This window comes from Euprymna scolopes, chromosome 18, assembly GCF_053919585.1.
Source record: "Euprymna scolopes isolate OS-2025 chromosome 18, ASM5391958v1, whole genome shotgun sequence".
Lineage (NCBI taxonomy): Eukaryota > Metazoa > Mollusca > Cephalopoda > Sepiida > Sepiolidae > Euprymna > Euprymna scolopes.
The window spans coordinates 47175832-47196625 of record NC_136499.1 but is presented as its reverse complement, the minus strand read 5'-3'; the positions used below and the strand labels follow the sequence as shown (position 1 = coordinate 47196625).

General features: G+C 32.4%; 1 protein-coding gene across 1 annotated transcript; it reads left to right on the top strand.

The window, feature by feature from the left end:
• The first annotated feature begins 13510 nt into the window (after positions 1-13510).
• On the top strand, positions 13511-14056 carry LOC145297865 (uncharacterized). Its single transcript, XM_080144190.1, has one exon. It carries the CDS (start codon positions 13511-13513, stop codon positions 14054-14056), a length of 546 nt encoding a protein of 181 aa, XP_080000316.1.
• Positions 14057-20794: the final 6738 nt, after the last annotated feature.

The window sequence follows — 20794 nt, the reverse complement described above, 5'->3', positions numbered from 1 at the left end:
CATAGGAGTTTCAGTGGATTCAGAAAATAAAAAAACACAACTATATATATATATATATATATATATATATATATATATATATATATATATATATATATAGTAAGTTATAAAATATACATGGCGATTAAGCTACACTGAATATTCCGCGTTTCATCCACTCTAGGACACTTCAGGCTTATGCGCCTAAGCCTGAAGAATCCTAGAGTGGATGAAACGCGGAATATTCAGCGTAGTTTAATCGCCATATATATTTTATAACATACTAACTAGCTCTACCTACGTATTGAGCACTTTTGAAGTAAATACTTAAAGTTTACGCATAAATTTATACTGTCGTATATTAATTTTATGTGAGTAAAGTAAGTAATTTTTTAATCCACTGTGAAAAATTTCCCCCACTCTTTATCTGTGCCTAAATCAAAACGTGGATTCCATGAACAAAGCTTCTTTCTTAGAACTGCACGCCTGTGGAACTCTGTTCCGTCTGCCTGCTTCCCACCTGACTACAACTTGGATGTCTTCAAGTCCAACGTTAACAAATTCCTAATGAACCGCCCCCTTAAGTAAACACTTCATCAAATCTCCACACTAACGTAATGTACTTGCAATAACCCTTATCCCTGAGTGGCGTCAGGGCCTTGATAAGTGGTGACCACTGTGTAATATATATATATATATATATATATATATATATATATATATATATATGTTATTGTATAAAAAACTTTTTGTGTTTTTGTGAGAGTGGGTTTATTCCTGATGAACTTGAAAATGGCTGGGCCGATTTTATGCAATTGCAAACAAAGGTACTTCATGTGCTTGGCAGTGTTTTTAGATAGTTTTTGTCGGCATCTCTTGGATAAGTATCTATAATAGATAATTGAAATATTCCGATGGACAGAAGAACAGACAATTTTGACCCAAATTAACATCTTATACAGCCTAACATCACAAACGCAAGTTTTAATACTATACAGGGGTTTTATTGCTTTTTAGAGATTTCTTATTGAATCTTTTTTTATTATTATTATTCAATTTTCACTCCAAACAAGGCACAGTGCCACTTTTAAGTAGGGGGCTACTATCGGTGACATAATTTGCGGGTCATAATGAAGGGAGATGAGTAGAAAGATGTTGGTTCACATTACACTTGAACTTCTGCATGTCAGTACAGTTAGGAAAGCATAATCCCAGAAGGGAGTTTCAAAGACTTGCTGTTCTGAGGAGAAGAAACTATTGGAGTAAAAGGATTTCTTACACCTAGGAATCTCTACTGTAAAGGGGTGGGACTTAGTTGCTTGTCAGTTTTGTCAGGGGTAGTCACGTCAGGATGTACATATGCTTGAAGTTGCGTCAAAGCATTCACCATTAAAGTATCTGCAGAACAGATAGAGGGATGCAACATTTCGTCGATGGGACAGAGGCTGAAGCCTAGATGACAGTTCAGGACCTATCAGGTTGGCGATGCTCTTGAACGCTGTCCAGGATTGAGAGACAAGCAGCAGATGCACCAGCCCAAATGTGACAACAGTACTCCATATATGGGCGATTGATTTGTGGAGTTATAGAGGTACAGAATACTTTCAGGCGTAAATAATTTTCTAGCATTCTAGAGAGAGAGAGAGAGAGAGAGAGAGAGAGAGAGTCCACCTTTTTTGCAATGATCTCAATGTATATATTCCAGTTCATGTTACCTGTAAACGTTAGGCCGATGGGTTTAAAAGAAGAACTTTCAGGCAATGTGTTCTTGGCCATTGATATTGGTGGAAGAAAAGATTTCTTGTAGTTATTGAAGAAAACAAGCTTAGTATTAGCAGCATTGAATGTGACAATTTTTGTCCCCATTCCAGTACAAATAGGTGGTCATTCTCTAGTGTTTCTGTCATTTCCTTGGATATGTATTCATTTGTTTTCCACTCATGCGTGTTACAGGTAGTAGTATCATCGGCAAATATACCCATCTCCGGAGCAATTTTATTAGGGAGATCATGTATGCATATTAGGAATAATAAAGGTCCAAGGATAGACCCCTGAGTTACTCCCGCATGTATTTCATATTGTTTAGATGTACGAACGCCGAGGACTACTTGGATTTTTCTCTTAGTTAAGTATTTAATCACAGTATGTATTCTTCCAGTGATACCATATCATCTAATTTTCCTTAAAAGACCAAGTACCATACCTTTTTTTTTTACACAGTGATCACTACTTATCAAGGCCCGGAAGCCACTCAGGGATAAGGGTTGTTGCAAGTACATTACGTTAGTGTGGAGATTTGATGAAGTGTTTACTTAAGGGGGCGGTTCATTAAGAATTTGTTAACGTTGGACTTGAAGACATCCAAGTTGTAGTCCGGTGGGAAGCAGGCAGACGGAACAGTGTTCCACAGGCGTGCAGTTCTAAGAAAGAAGCTTTGTTCATAGAATCCACGTTTTGATTTAGTGGATTCAGCTAGACGGGTGTTTTTCGTGAAAGATTGGCGAGGGGGGACTAGAGATTGGAGTTCAGACGAGCACCTGCCATGGAAATAACGATAAAACAAGGATAGGCTCGCAACGTCTCTTCTGTGGGAGAGAGGTTGCAGGGTAGAGAAAAGGGCACCCCCAACTAAGCCACGAAGTCTATTTTGTACACTGTTGGACGTACTTGGCTTTTATATAGATAGAGAATTGCATCAGTAGTGAGATATCTTCTGGAGCGGTAGAAGGATCCCACCATCTTTCCAGCTACCTTGGCAACAGACTTGATATACGTGTTCCATTTCAGATCAGGGATAAAGGTCAAACCCAGAAGCTTGTCAAAACACGGGGCCTCACCCAGACGAGAGCCATTCATCACAATTGATGCCAGATGGGGATCAGAGCGTTGATGATGTAAGGATAGGAGTTTGGTTTTGGATGCATTAAAGGTAACCAGCCACGTCTTCCCCCACTGAACCACGCGCTCGAGATCAGAGGAGAGAGAATCAAAGTCAAAAGCCTTAGATATATCAAGGGCTACCGCTCTACCCTCCCTTCTTTTGTCCAGTGAACGGTATATATGTTCAGAGACTACAGTTGAGATATCTACTGTTGAACGGGCTTGCCTGAATCCATAGTGTTTATCGGTCAAAAGTTTAGCAGCTGTTAGGTGTTGGACTATGGCTTGATTAAGTAAGGTCTCAAATATTTTGGCGAAAAGCGGGAGGAGGCTAATGGGACGATAATTTAGTGGGGCAGTTCTTTCACCAGAATTCTTGAAGACTGGTACCACAGAAGCGGAACCTGATATTAGTATAAGAAACATTTCTTAATGATTTTTGAATATATCAATCCCACTTCTGAGATCGATAACAGAAAAATGAGTTTTATAGTTAACCAAAATAAAAAAAAACGTATGGTTTAATACTCTTTAATACGTTTGAGACAATCAATTAGAAGTTAATATTATTTTTTACAAACACTTCAGACCCTTATTATCTCAGTTATTATTATTCGGACTAGCCTATTCGTATTCCAGCGTTGCTCGGAAACTCATCATTTTAATTACTACTGAGTTGCTAATCGACTTTCTCTGATATATTAAATTAAAAAGATATTATCTGGATAATTATTCTTCTTTGCTTCTCGGTTTGTCCATCTCAGAACTAGTAAGCATATCTGGCTGGGTTTTCTATAACCATTTGTTCAGATAAGTTACAGCGAACTCAGTATTATAATATCTATTTAGTGGAAAATTAAAATTAGTATGATATATGTCACCACAATACCACAATAAATCTCACTTTCTCTCGTAAAGTACTGAGCCTATATGGCGAACATTTTGAGGGCATTTTCCATGATAAGATGTAGAATACTAAGTACGATTACATCTGTTCGATGCACAGTAATGAATGAATACAGATTAGTATTTAATGCGAAAATGAGCACACATTTAAGTATATTAAACCATAATCTGGCATAAAGCATATATTCTATATAAACTAGCTATAACTTTTGTCGGATTTAACTTGCTTAAATGTCAAGTATATATATATATATATATATATATATATATATATATATATATATATATAAATGTATTTTTGTTGTGTATTGATATTTATATTAAAAACTTTTTTTTCAATTAATTTCAAAAATAAACTTTGTTGCATATGAATCATGGAAGTGCATTCATCTGCAAAAGATCTAGCTAATTTGCACATTCTTTTAAACATTTATTTAAATAAATTCCCAATTAGGTTTTCGGTTTTCTCATGATCATGTATAGTTAACTATTAAATGTAATTATATTCATGCAAATATTCTACATGAGTTATACTAGCGTAATGTTTGCGTAAAAAAGTTAATCGTAAACACAAGCCACTTTCTATATGTATTTTTGTATGTGATTATATATTTGTTTATAAAATTTTTCCTAGCTAACTCTTCTGCCAGTTTTTGGATCTACAGACATAATACCTTATATACAGGGTATTCAAACTCATGCGAAGTTTCATATTTCTGTTTTAGCCGAGGAAACTCGGTGCAAAAGTGTGAAAATTAAAGAAATAAAATTTGCAAGCTGAAAGTCGACAGACGCCATACGAATATGCATGCGTAAGTAAATAGCTATTGGTTCCTGTTTTAATTTTTAGCTTTGCAGAAAACGTGCCTCTATAGCTCAAACATTAACGTCGAAGGAAAAAGTAAATCGTAAGCTAAACGTTTTGGTTTCACTTTTCGATGGTGACGCACATCTGATTTTTTAAAAACATTTTAAATGATTACTATATACTGGGTCCAATATAATATAATACTTAATCTGCATCAATCAAAATATCACATTAAAACGTTTTTAACGATCGGGAAACGCCTAACGGCTGCTATTATATATATATATATATATATATATATATATATATATATATATATATATATATATATATATATATATATATATGTGTGTTGTTTTTTTACTATAATAATTAATTTCCTACAGTTTCATCCTTTCGGGAGTCTTCAGTGCAGGGTGTCACGATTAACACCAGTCGAACGATTCGAACACCACAACGCGAGACATCTCTAGCTTAATTAGCAAAGACCATATCCATTCGGCTACCATTTAAACATTATGATTTTAAATGTTCTTTACGCCAGTCAGACAGTGATCTAATCGTTATACGATGATCAATGCATAAGAGCTAAATTGACTGACTTTAATTCAACTGAAAATGCTCAACGATATAAAACGAATTTCTTAAAGGGGCTGTCATAATTATGTTTTTACCACAATAATTAAATACCTACACTCAACTGAAAGTGCTCAACGATAAGAACCGAATTTCTTAAAGGTGCTGTCTTAATTACTTGTTTTACTATAATAATGAAATACCTACAATACTATTACAGAGCAAATAGAAAATATATACATTTTTATTACAGTTTTAGCTGCTTAGTTACGCATATTTTGGCTACAGAACCATATCAACGACCTAATAACTTAATCAGACTTAACAGAAAAGTCTTTCTGTAAATTCTGAGTAAGTTACTTGACCGTTAGTACGATTCGGCAACAGAAACATATGTAACTAAGCAGATAAAACTGTAATAAAAATGTATATATTTGCTCTGTAATAGTATTGACCACTTTTTCAGGTTTTTACTAATAAACATTTTTCATAAATATATATATATATATATATATATATTAGCAGTATATATATATATATATATATATATATATATATATATAAAAGTTACAATAAGTTTACTAAGGTAATCAAAACGGTAAACTTAAAATATATTATAAATATTAAAGAGTTAATATTTACTTTTTAAAAATTAAATATGTTTTTAACTCTTTTTCAAGATTGTCTTTTAACATATTTTATTAATCATTTGTTCATATATATATATATATATATATATATATATATATATATATATATATATATATATATATATATATATATACTAGACTACCTGTAACCCGTTTGTATGTTATATTTGCTATGGAATTAATGTATGAGCATGACACTTGTGATGTAAAGAAAATAATGTTTTGTGACATAACAGAAACATTTCTATGAAAGTATATTAAAATGAAAAAGAATATAGATATATTTTTATGAGTCATTCTGTTTATAATTGTTTATTTTGGAAAAGAAACTTACAGCCATTGAATTGCCTTGATAGAGTTCAAAATAGACTTCGTAGCCTCGTAGGAGATGTCCTTTTCTCCTCCTTACAACCTCTATCTCACAGAAGAGATGTTGCGAGTTTGTCTCTGATGTATCGTTATTTTCATGGAAAGTGTTCAACTGAGCTTCAATCTATGGTCCCCCCTCGCCAAACTTTCACAAGAAACACTCGTCTAGCTGTAAACACTATCAATAATTTCCCCCACTCTTTATCTGTGCCTAAACCTAAACATAGATTCCATGAACAAAGCTTCTTTCTTAGAACTGCACGCCTGTGGAATTGTCTTCCGTTTTCCTGCTTTCCGGCTGACTACAATATGGTTGTGTTCAAGTCTAAGGTAAATAAGTTCTTGATGAGCCGTTCCATATAAGTTATTAAATTTACCAAATTTTCATTACTAATGATTACTATATTGACCAACTTCTACTGTACACTCTTTAACCCTTATCCTTGAGTGGCCTCTGGGCCTTGATAATGCGGTGATGCCTTTGTAAAAAAAAAAAAAAAAAAAAAAATTTAAACGCAAGAAAAACAACAATTGGGACGCTGAAAACGTACACAGTAAAGCAGTACGTTTTATTGTCGCGTTGATTATTTATTTGTAACGCAAATTAAAAAAAATAGTGGTTATATATTTATGTTGGTAGTGTAGAAGAAAATGTATGAATGTTTTTAGGAAAATGTATTGAGAAGAAATTAAAAATAGAAGGCAGTGGGTAAGTAGCCATTGTAAAATGCTCTTATGGTTGTCAACGGGTTAAAGTAGATTTATTTGTAAGAAAATTGCGTTAAAAAACTTTAATGTAATAAGGAAATGAAGGATGTAAAAAATGCAATAAGTATTAATAATTGTTTATTTGGATAATTTAAACGCGAAAAAAATATTGGGACGCTGAAAACATACACAGTACAACATTACGTTTTATTGTCGCGTTGATTACTTATTTCTAACGAAATTTAAAAAAACATATTTTCGGGGTTATTTCCGAAGGGCCTGCAATAAGTAATGCCCCTGACCTACTCCCAGTTGTCTGATCTAACTAAAATTTTGCATGTAATCTTGATTTATATCTCTATGAGTTATGTGGCAAATTACAGCTCTGAACTAATTGTGGTTTTTATTTAACAGGTTTTTGAATTTAATCAGGTGTGAAATGGAGCCTGTTGAATGTCGAGCTGTGATCCGGCTTTTGTATTTGAAAGGACGCACACCACAGGAGACTTTTGATGAAATTATAGAAATTATGGTGATAATGCCCCCTCATATGAACTTGTAAAACGCTGGCATCGTGAATTCAAACATGGCCGGAAGTCTGTGGAAACAGCTCCCAGACCTGGTCGCCCCCTTCTGCCATTGATGAGCCATCTGTCCGTCAATTTGAGGCTGTCATTATTGAAGATCGGCGCATTACTATTCGCCAAATAGCCCAAGATTAGTACACAGTCTGTGGAAACTATAATTCATGACCATTTGCATATGCATAAGGTGTCTGCCAGATGGATTCCAAGGTTGCTCACACCATTCCAGAAGCGAGAACGCGTCGAGTGCTCAACGATGTATTTGGAGATGTACCAAGAAGATGAGTCAAAGTTTTATAAAAGTCTGATTACACAGGATGAAACCTGGGTCAATCACTATGATCCAGAGATCAAAACCCAGTCAATGCAGTGGAAGCACTTGAACTCACCACCTTCCAAAGAAGGCAAGGGTGCATCCCTCCGCTGGCAAGGTCATGCTCACAGTCTTCTGGGACCAGGACGGAGTAGTGATGACAGATTTGTGGTAAAGGGTACCAAAATTACAGGAGCCTATTATGCTTCACTTTTAAGGAAATTAAGGGAAGCTATCAAAATCAAGAAGTGGAGCAAAATCAGCAAAGGAACCCTTCCTCCTGCAGGACAACACTCCGGTCCACAACACGCATGTCGCCAGATCAGAAGCACGGATGTGTGGCTATGAAATCTTACCCCATCCTCCCTACTCTCCTGACCTTGCACGCTCTAATTTTCACCTCTTCCCAGCCATGAAGTTGTTTTTGAAAGGAAAGCGTTTCCCAGATGCTGTAGCCTTTATTTCTGAAGTCACGTCGTGATTGGAGGACCAACCTGGGGCGTTCTACAAAAACGGTCTTCAGAGCTGCATCGAACGATGGGGAAAATTCATAATTCTCTAATGTAGAGAAAGTTTAATAACTGTGCCAAATTTCGTTGCTCTACTGCTATCGAAAGTGGGTCAGAGGCATTACTTATTGCACGCCCCTGGTATTTATGTTGTAGTTTAGAAGAAAATGCATGAATGTTTTTTAGAAGGTGTATTAAGATAGTAGTATAAATTTTTAAAAAAGGAAGGCACTAGGGAAATCGCGGTTGTAAATTGTTCTTATAGTTGTCAACGGGTAAATATTTCAGTACGCATTTGACTTTTATGATTATATATATATATATATATATATATATATATATATATATATATATATATATATATAATATATATATACTATGTGCAGTATATATGTATATATATGTATATATGTATATGTATACTAGCAGTAGCAGTATGCATATATATATATATATATATGTATATATATATATATATATATATAGAGAGAGAGAGAGAGGGGGAGGGGGGGAGACAGAGACAGAGAGCTTTGGTGCCCGGCGTTAAAGTTATTCAGAAGAGAAACTTAATTAAAACGAGGATATTATAAGTGCTCAATAAATAAGAGCCAAAAATAATATTTTTATTTAATTATTAAGAACCAGATGCGTTGAATAGTTGATAAAATCTTTATTTCTCTCGCCTGACGAGGAACGGTTGTTTATGTAATAACCAATTGCTCCGAAATATTAGCATGTTTTATGTAGCGAGTATGTAATATTTGTCTATATAAATAAAAACATTATATATATATATATATATATATATATATATATATATATATATATATATATATATAGGAGAGAGAGAGAGGGAGAGAGAGAGAGATTCAGTCATCCACATACTGTTTCGCTGTTTCACAACACATCAGTGCGGCTAGACAAGGAACTATATATATATATATATATATATATATATATAAATATATATATATATAAAATTATGCAAATGCAATTTTTTCTCTGCGTGTGAGTTAGTTCCTTATAGACTGCGAAACGGCTGAACAGATTTTCTTTAAAATTTACAGAACTTTAATGTTTAAGTCTGGGAGTAATCTTAGTTTAGTTTTCTCTTAGAATACCTCCGATCATTACCGATAAGCGATAATCAAAATCGTTACTTTTATTTATCCACCATTGATAAAGCCTTTTTTCCATGCTGCTGCTTAGAAACAATGGGCTGCCAAAAATTCTACTCTGGGAATTGATTATTATTATGTTTGTTGTTTTCCTGTTGTTTTTTCTGAGATTTTTTTGTTTTTTGTTTTTGTTTTTTAGCATGACGTAGTCTGTGGGTTCAAACTCCGCCTGTCAATTTTTGTCGTTTTTTTTTTATTTTTTGATAAACTGCAAAAAATTTGATAAGACTTGAAAATTTACGTGTTTTTAACAGTGCAAAGTAAATTATGTTTCTGTTTTGAACGTCCATTGAACAAGACACTGATTCTGAAGAAATTACAAAACAGTTTACACACATATTTTGTAAAAATGTAATTCAGAGTTTTCTTATAATAAATAAAACATAGGCTCTAACAATCGAGTACAGGTAGTATGTCCGGCAACATAAGATAAAGAATTCTTCGACACAGTTGACTAATTGTAAAACTATACAGTGAAAAGCACGTTGATTCTTACAATGAATAGATAGTCGATGTTCATCCAGTGATTTCTTTTGCATACGGTTCAAGAAATCATGACCCCCTCCAAAAACAAAACGTCGCCAAAATAGTTTGTTTTGAACTGGAAGAATAGCTGCTAAAGGGGACAAATCAGAGAAATTCGATTGTTGCTGGCACGTTGCATCCACTGTGTATGGGCTACGTTGATCAGGAAGGGGTCAATAAAAACGAAATTTACTAAAAAAAAAATAATGAAGGATTACAAAGAAAAAGAATATTGTAATTACTAAAGATACAGATATAAATAAGCATCAAAGCAACCCTTTAGCAAATTTGTGTAATACTGCTAGTATATATATATATATATATATATATATATATATATATATATATATACATTTTTTAGGTATAGGGACATATATTAAGAAAAATAATTTCTGTATGAATTCACATTATTTGATTCAACAGTGATCAAAGCATGAATCGAGCGAAAAATAAATATGGCACTTTAGCAAAACATTTTTCATGTTCCATTCTCGTAATGATTCGTCAGACTAAGGCATTATCTCCATACACTTATATATATATATATATATATATATATCCATACACTTATGTATATATATATATATATATATATATATATATATATATATATATATATATAGAGAGAGAGAGAGAGAGAGAGAGAGAGAGAGAGAGAGGGCGGGGAGAGATAATTATGTCGGCCAGTTAAGAAATAAGTTCTTACACATTTGAGAATTGTCTGGGAAACTATAGGCAGCATTCTGGCCTTGCTCGATATCACTATAGATGCAATTTATAACGTTATGCCTGTATTCATGAATGTTTAATTTCTCTTGATTTTCCTGAATGTTGGCGGTGGCCCAAGGGTAACATTCCTTGCTAATTAATTCATAGTTAACTTCGTGGCGGAGTTCGATTCCTTAAATCAGCGGCATCCGTCAATTTCTACACTGACTGCGAAAGCATATAACAATAGTGCCCTAGGTACAAAAATATAATTAATAAAAAATATATATACACAAACACACACACACACACACACACACACACATATATATATATATATATATATATATATATATATATATTATGACAGCCCCTTTAAGAAATTCGTATCTTATCGTAGAGCACTTTCAGTTGAATGAAAGTCGGTCAATTTAGCTCTTATGCATAGATCATCGTATAACGATTAGATCACTGTCAGACTGACGTAAATGAACATTTAAAATTAAAATGTTTAAATTCAAGGTCATTTCACGCGGTTAATGGTAGTCGAATTGATATGGTCTTCGCTAATTGAGCCAGAGATGTCTCATGTTGCGATGTTCGAATCTGCACTGAAGATTCCCGAAAGGATGAAAGACTGGTGTATGTAGGTATTTAATTATCATAGTAAAAAATAATTAAATACATGCATATATATATATATATATATATATATATATATATATATATATATATATATGTATATATATGAGGGGTGTAGTGCAACAGACATACGTTATCATTATCATTTCTCTTTCCATTTGCACTTTCATTTTATTGTCACTCTTTTTGATCTGCCAATTAAATTATTAGAACTCTTTTGTCCCGGACTCTCTTCGATTTTTTTTATCACTACCAAATCACCCTACCCCCCCCCTCATGTTTCCTATTCGCTACTTAATTTTGTATTTATTTTTTGTAACTCTCTCTTTTCCTCGAACGCTCCCTTCCCTCATCAAAAACTCTCTCTTTTTCTCTCTCCCTCTGCCCCTCTCTCTCTCTCTGTCTCTGTCTTTCTCTCTCTCTCTCCATGTATGGTTAGCATTATTCTCGACCAATGGACGCCTCGTATTGATTACCGGACTGACAAGCGTTCTCTTTTCTTTGTAAAGGAGTAATTGATCTACTGCCTATATGTCTACGCAAAGCTCCCATTACGAAATAACCGTCGTTCATGTCTCTTTCACACTTACGTTCTGAGCTGTTCAAATGTACTTTTATATCTATCTATCTATCTATCTATCTATCTCTCTCTCTATATATATATATATATATAAATATATATATAGTCTTTTAAATTTTTACCTTTAAAACTATACAAAATCATTTTTTATCATTCGTTAGAAAACCATCTAGTCAGTAAGTCATTTAATCGCCTGCAATCACTGCATCAACTCACTCTCGAATTTACTATAATATCAATATTTTTTTCAAGGGATCATCATATATATATATATATATATATATATATATATATATATATATATATATATATATATATATATATATATTGCTAACAGTCCAGCCCGGCTTTGTTCGGGGTCTATGTATTGTTTATAACTGTATGTGCATACGTGTATATATATATATATATATATATATATATATATATATATATATATATATATATATATATATATATATATTATATATATATGCATATAAAAATTTGTCCAGGTAATTTACATCTAAAATTTCAAATGTTAAGACCCAAAATTGAGGAGGTGTTTAATAGAGTCTGCAAAGGTCAACTCATTCATCTTGGAGGCCGTCAGTGTGCTGATGCGCAAACCAGCTTTATGTAGACAAAAAGAACTTTCGCATAAATTAGAGTTATTTAAAGAACTCTAAAAAAAAAAAAAAAAAAGTCTACATGTACGCTTGTTTTTCTGTTTTGTCTATAATTACTTGTAGACAACGGATTTTCTTAATTATATATATATTTTTTTTTTGCTCGACTTCATCTCCTCCTCTTTTTCCATTCTCATTCGTTAATTTAATGCAACTTACCGACGAGATCTATTGAGAAGGGTCGGTCGAAAGGTTAACCTCTAGATCCCTTATTTAATTTATTTTTTTTTTTACATGAAATTTCGTATGGATCATTTTTTATTCGATGTTTTTTTTTTTACCTATAATTCTTTTTAGTTGATCTGTCTCTATACAATTTCCCGTTTCTCTTTTTTTTTTCACCCATAATGACTCCATTCATACTTTTTAAAGCAATATTAAAATTGTGTACCACGAAACATTTGTTTAAATATTTTAGGAGTAGGTACTCAAAATCCGTCAGAGATGAATTAAATGACATCATTCGAATTAGGGGTAAGATCATATCACTTCGAACCAAGATAGAATTTCTTAAATCCTGTTTGTATAATTATGTTGCCCCAGGATATATTTCTGACCGTATTGCCAAAATCAAAGCCAGAAATATTCTCAACTTGGAACGCGCATTTATCAAGGATGAATGTTTGTACTTTGAACACATCCTTGTTTTCACTGTTGCTAAATATCGTCGTTTATGGTCGGTTGCGTGGTCCAGCCTTACCTTTTTTGATAGACTACGGTTTTCGAAATTTTTATCAACTACTGATAATTTTCGCAGCAACAAAGCTTGTTCGAACAACCAGAGATGTTTGTCTGCACTTATTCGCACCAGGCACGGTGGAGGGATTACAGTAGACCGTCATGTGTTCAACTTCTCAGATGTCACTCTTTCCCATAATGAAAAAGTTGTAGTAGCCAGAGGGTTGGATGTCGGCATCCCCCCCCCGAATGATTGGTAGGGAAAGTACGTTTGCTGAATTCGAAATATTAAACTCACAGTTCAAACATCATGAGCCTCGTTCCAACGATGAATTTTTGTATATGAAGGCTAGGTTAGCTGAATTGGCGCACAAGTTCACGAACTCCTCTATCAATGTTCGTGAATTTGTATGGACTAAAATCCACTATCAAGCCGCCAAACTCCTTAAAACTAATAAGGATATTTACATCACTAAGCCGGATAAAGGTGCGGGTGTCGTTATCCTTAATACGAATGATTATATCGGAAAAATGTTGGATATTTTAAATGATAAATCCAAATTTAAAAGGCTTGGCGACACATCTGTTGAGAGCACTTCGAACACTGAAGTAAAACTCCAGAAACGGTTTCTTCAAATACATAGGAGGAAATTTATTAGTAAAGATACTTATGATAGAATCCGGCCCGTGGGTTCACAACGACCCAGAATGTACGGGCTACCAAAGATCCACAAGAACGAGGTCGCTTTAAGACCCATTCTTTCCATGATCGACACCCCCACCCTACCCATGTAAAGAACGGCTTTCGGAAGAGCAACCCCATTTTGTGAGTGTGGAAATTAGCCCGAAATGTAAGGTATGTAATAATAAAAAAAACGATATATTTAGCTCAGTGACCTATTTGGGTAAAACAATTGATAACAACACATTCAATAATAGTTATAATATATTAAAGTACGCAGAAATAGTTTTAAATCTCAATGGTATTTTGCTTTATGATGTACTTGTGTGCAAAAATAAAAAAAGGGCGTGTGAATGAAATGAGTCCAAAGCTCTCTCTCTCTCTCTATCTATCTCTCTCTCTCTCTATCTATCTCTCTCTTTCTCTCTATCTCCTCTCTTTCTGTCTCTCTTTCTGTTTGTCTCTTTCTCCCTCTCTCTATATCTCTCTCTTTCTCTCTCTATCGGCAGGATTGTCGTTTGGTTGTATGAATATTATCTAACCCTATATCGAGCAAATGGGAATGTAAACAGAACGTAAACAGAACGTTTTTACAAGTAAACAAATTAATAATATAAGAGTTTGTAATAAGAATAATTTAGAGTTTGAAATAAAATGATCACGAATAAACAGAAAACAGAATTTTCAATTAAATCAATGTCTTTTGGTTTTCCTTTCCGCAAGAACCATTATTTCATCTTGTGTTGTCACCTTTTCGGTCTTTTAAGTACTTATCGGATTTTAGCAAAGCACAACACACAATTTAGCACGTACATTTACCTACAAGTTGTGACGATGGTAAACCCAAATAAACAGAAAAAGAAAAATTAACGAATCACAAACTGTTGTCCAATGGTTCATTAACATAATTGTGAAAAAATTAAAATTAAAGATTTAAGAAAATTTAAACATGTTCTGTTGTAATGGATAAAAATGTCGTTTAAAGGATTCAAGAAAAAAATAACGAGGGGAAAGAAATTAGGATGTAAAAGAAATGATATCCTTAAAGTCATCAATAAACTGAAACAGTAGCAATAAAAATTCTATTCATTATTATTTATGGAGAAGTATTTTATCCGGGATTTAAGAATATTCTGCTTTTTGTTTATTTGTGAAAAAGTGTTGTTTTATGTTTCTTTGTGAAAAGTTTTACTTTTAAAATAAAAGTAATTATTTTTATTTCAAACTCTTAACTTATATTATTCACTTGTTTGCCTGGGAAAACGTTCTGTATACGAGTTACGTTCGGACCTTCGAAATAATGGTCTCTATTTGTCTCTCTCTCTCTCTCTCTCTCTCTCTCTATGTATGTGTAGCTCTCCTTCTCTATGTATGTGTGCTTGAATGTGTGTTTGTGTGCGTGTGCGTTTAACTAAGTGTACTGGTGTGCCGAAGAAGGAAAAAATAAAAACAATGAACCAGGTTCACGCTGTAAGGATTGCATGATGTGTAGTGTACGAACACTTTTTGAAAAAGTATTGTGTATTCGTTTATTAACGAATAACTCTCAGCCAACGAGATTTGCCGGATGGCTGTAAGAGAGAATTTTTAATTTTTTCTAACGGGAAAAGGAAAGGTAATGGTATGTGTGTGCGTTCGCGAGGCAGTTACGAAGGGAGACTGGACGGTATATGCGTAGTGCGAATAATATTTTCTGGTGTTGAGTGGGGTCGGTAAGAGTACTATTTTATAGAGGGGGAAATACGAACTACTTCCTTTGTAGGTCCTGACGATAGCGTTTATGGCACTCCTAAGAAAGATAATAGCATGTCATCATAACAAATAAATATGCATGAAACGGCGTTCTACAGTTACATAAGATGGTGGATAATAGTTTAGCAAATTCAATATTTGTTATTGCAAACCTACGCTAATCTGGTAGAGATTATTGTAGGTTATCATAAAACGTTATGTCTGTAGGTAGTAATATAATTATATATATATATATATATATATATATATATATATACATATATACATATATATACATATATATATCAATAATTAAATCTCTCGACTGGCGTTAATCGTGACACCCTGCCTTAATGATTCCTGAAAGTTTGAAACACTAGCGTCTCTATGTATTTAATACTACTACTACTACTACTACTACTACTACTACTACTACTAATAATAATAATAATAATGATAATATATATATATGATATGTATGTAATTCCAGCTCATATTCAATTAATTTTCTATCTTATGAATCATAAAGTGAACACATTGATTATCTATCTTATATCTCATTCCTTCCAATGCTGGCTGAACCTGTAATAAGGTTTTGCCAATCGTTGTGTCTTAAAACCAGCCTAAAATCCAAATCCCTAGAATTGGCAGCCTAATCCCGAGCAATCTCCATAAACACGGCAAAGGTAAATACGACTCCATTTTTCATTAACAAAACAAGGATTTTATCCGATCAAATGCAGAAATTATTAGTTTTGCTTTGCTTTTTGAATATCATTTCGATATAACTCGGTCTTATTACTGTTCATGTTTCCATTCTAGAGAGGGTATGTACTGAACGAACTTAGCACTTAATGACATATTTGTTTCTTAACTTTGTATCGCGAACATTTCCCGATAAAGAATGATTAGCTGCGTTCAAGCAGGTGCTGATCAATGGCAATCCAACACAACGTAATGAAGCAATATAATGGCGGACGTGTATATTTCTGAAATATGGACAGCAAATATAATAAATATCTTGTAGACGGGCTTTCGTCATCCATTTAGTTTAGTAACAACAGCTATAGAATATGGTCTATTAGTCAAATCTACTTTTTTGGTAATTTTCTTCCTTTGAAGATTGTAACATTGGATATGGGGCAGCCAAACTAGCTGCCAACATTGCCTTGCTTTTTATTGAAACCAACCGAGAGCTCTTTTTAGTATCCTCGTTGTTCCCTTAAGTGCAATTGCCTTGATCTCTTTTGCACTTGATTCACCAGGAATCTTAGTTAGGTAGGACTTCACGTTCTTCTTCATAAGCCCTGTGGCACCTATAATAACTGGTATAATTTATATCACCCTACGATTCCAGTTTCTTTTCATATCATACATGAAACCTTGATATTTGGTCTGTTTCTCCCTTTCAGCTCTGTTCAGACCTCCATCATTAGGACCTCTGACTTCAACCAAGGTTGCAACTCTTTCTGACTTGTTCGATATAACTATTCAGGTTTCACAGCTACAGACTTATTTCATGTTGGCAAATCTACTCAAAATGTCTTAGTATATGTTAAGTAACAACGAAAATCATTTTGTGTGCCCAATGTGGTCAGCTAATTCTTAACTTTTGTTCGAATATCAAATATGTTTATGTAGTGAAATATATTTACGCAGATATGATAAACGATGGCTCGTTCAAGCATGTGGTCTTCCTCTACTATTTTTAGATGTCATAAATTTGATGTTTAATGAAAATCGACCATCTTTCAAAATCCTCCTTTAATAACTTTTTTGTTAGATATTACACGTTTTGATTGTTAAAACTTAACTTCGATTTCAACTTTTCATTCTATTGTTAAATAACTAATCACCCAAAACATAACTCCAAAGTATTTTCTTTAGAAAATAGCATATTCCAGTTTATACACACACATAAAACTTTTTTTTATTTGTTATTATAATGTTACTGTTATTGTTACTGTATTATTGTTACTGTTATATTGTTACTATTATATTGTTACAGTTATTGTTACTATTATATTGTTACTGTTATATTGTTACTGTTATTGTTACTGTATTATTGTTACTGTTATATTGTTACTATTATATTGTTACAGTTATTGTTACTGTTATATTGTTACTGCTATATTGTTACTGTTATTGTTACTGTATTATTGTTACTGTTATATTGTTACTATTATATTGTTACAGTCGTTGTTACTTTTATATTGTTACTGTTATATTGTTACTGGTATTGTTACTGTATTATTGTTACTGTTATATTATTATTGTTATATTGTTACTGTCATTGCTACTGTTATATTGTTGTTGTATATTGTTACTGTTATATTGTTTTTGTTATATTGTTACTGTTATATTGTTACTGCTATATTGTTACAGTTATTGGTACAGTTATATTGTTACTGTTATTGTTGCAGTTATATATAAGACTGTTATTTTCGTGTCAATAAAAGCTCGTGACTAAATAGTAACACAAGTGAATTGTATTGTTATGTATAAGTCGAGTATTTCGTCGCCATTATTGCAGGTATGATTTTAGAATCCCCGTCGCTATTGTTATGATCTTGAATGGTTTATAATATTTAACAGAACACGGTAGCATATTTACAAGAGTGTATTTACAGAAGTTCTGATATAGAAAGTCTGCATCAGTAAATTCTGCCTTTGACTGTCACTAATAACTGCTGTCATGACAACTATGACACTTCGTCTTAAGTCTATCAATAGTAGTCATATCTGAAAGCCTCTAAATAGAGAAGATAACTATCACACCGTAACACAAATTACGATCGAAGCAGGTTCTGGATGTGTAGACATTTTCTTGCATTAATATAATGTAATTATATTAATGTGTGTGTGTGTTATCATGACTGTGTGTGCGTAAAAGAGAAACATATTGAGTTGCTAAAATTAATTTTATATGGAGTCACTTTTTGAGCGATTAGTTTCATAAACAACAACACTATAAGTCCTCAATTTGAAACAGTTTTTTTTTTATGAATGAGAATATTTTCGAAACTACAATGGCTGAAATGCTTAAAATTAGTGTCGATAAACTGTAGATCTGTTCAAAAGATTTTAGTTTAAAATATACCAAAATAGCGCGGTTATTTTAAAGGAAGATCATAGCATAAGGATTATAATTTTCATATCCGGATTCAGGTAAATTTGTATTTTACATTCTTTATTAGAAGCTGAATGCTTTGAAAATCCAACGCATGAGATTAAGAATTATAATGTAAATTGATTCAGGAAGTTGCTAAGATTTTAATTAAAATAGTTCCAAATTGTGCACTTATTTTTTAAAACATTACACAAAAAAAGATTATCATTTTTCTATCACGCTCATATATATATTTTTAGTGAGTGTAGGTATCATGGAAACATTGACGACTGAGCTCTCAATCGTAAGAGTGGCTATTCTCATCCTAGAAATCTATGTTATATTTGAGTTAATAATACTGCCGAAATTTAAACACACACACACACACACACACACACATATATATATATATATGTGTGTGTGTGTGTATATATACATATATATAAATATAGTGGGTTTTTTTAAATTATTTTTAGTTTATACATAAATATCTATAATTGTTGTTTATTGTTAGTTTATATATAAATATCTATTCTATTGTTTTTGTTAGTTTTTAAACTATTTTGTATCGCTATTATAGAGTAAATTTTATTTTGTGAACATAGTTATTTGCTATTTTTCTTCTACAGTTTAATAGATGTTGGGGTTCTTTAAAGTACAGGATAGAAAATTTTTCATGAAGGCATAATCTACATGGGTCGTCTAGATGCCTACACGTGGTAGCTTGTCTTATTATTTTCCATTCGACTAACAAAAACAATAGAAAATAAACAAATAAATAAATTAAATAAACATGAATATACATAAACGATCACACATATATGTATGTATATATATATATATGTATATATATGCATATATGTATGTACACGCATATATATATTTATATATAAACTAACAATAAAAAAACACTAACCTAGTTTTAAAACAGATCCTTTGTCCGATAAAATGCATGCCCATTGGCTGATAGGAAAGGGCGCGGTGGATACTAGAAAGCTGATTGGCTAACTAAAATCTCAATAGAAGAGGAGCATATAAAAACGATAAACAACCACAGAATTCGCGCATAAGCCTGAGGAGTCCTAGAGTGGATGAAACGCCGAATATTCAGTGTAGCTTAATCGCCATATATATTTTATAACTTACTAACTAGCTCTACCTACGTATTGAGCACTTTTGAAGTAAATACTTAAAGTTTACACATAAATCTATACTTTCGTATATTAATTTCATGTGAGTAAATTAAGTATATATATATATATACATATATATGTGTGTGTGTGTGTGAGATATATATATATATATATCATATGCGGATATATTGTTATTTATTAGACAGCCATGCATAATATGAATAATTATATAAAAATTATAACTAAATTTTAAGTGTCGTGAGATCATTTTGAAATATATCAATGATATGTTAAGATTAAAATACACATAATTAAGATTATTTTCATTTACAAATTCAAATGAGAAATTATTGGTTTGTAATTAGTTTGCATATTGATCTAGTGATATTGGTTATACATCAGATTACACGTCACGTTTCTATGCCTAGCTTTAAAACTATAACGTTCGCTCCTGTACATATCATTAATAATAGTTTGTGTGTTTCTCTTCCTTTTTTTGTAATTTTAACTTATAACAAGTGTTTTCTTTGGGTTTTTTTTTTCACTTTTAAGATTTTCTCTTTCTTCGTTTCTTTTCACTTCCTACGATTAATTCATATATTTATGTAAATACTTTTTAATTTCGTTTTATGATTTTTTTTTTTATTTCTCCAACTTGCCTTTAATAAGTTTGGAGACCGGAAATTTAAGTTAATTAGACGTTTTTTTTCTTTTCTCCAACTCGTTTAGTGTAAAAAATTTAGTCCTATGCATAGAAGACGATTATGTTTATGTCATCAAATTGCAATCATACATCATCTAATAAAGTGTGTTCTTTTGTGGTTTTGATTTGATGATTGAGTTGAACATGATTTCTGCATTTTGAAAAGTTACTTGTA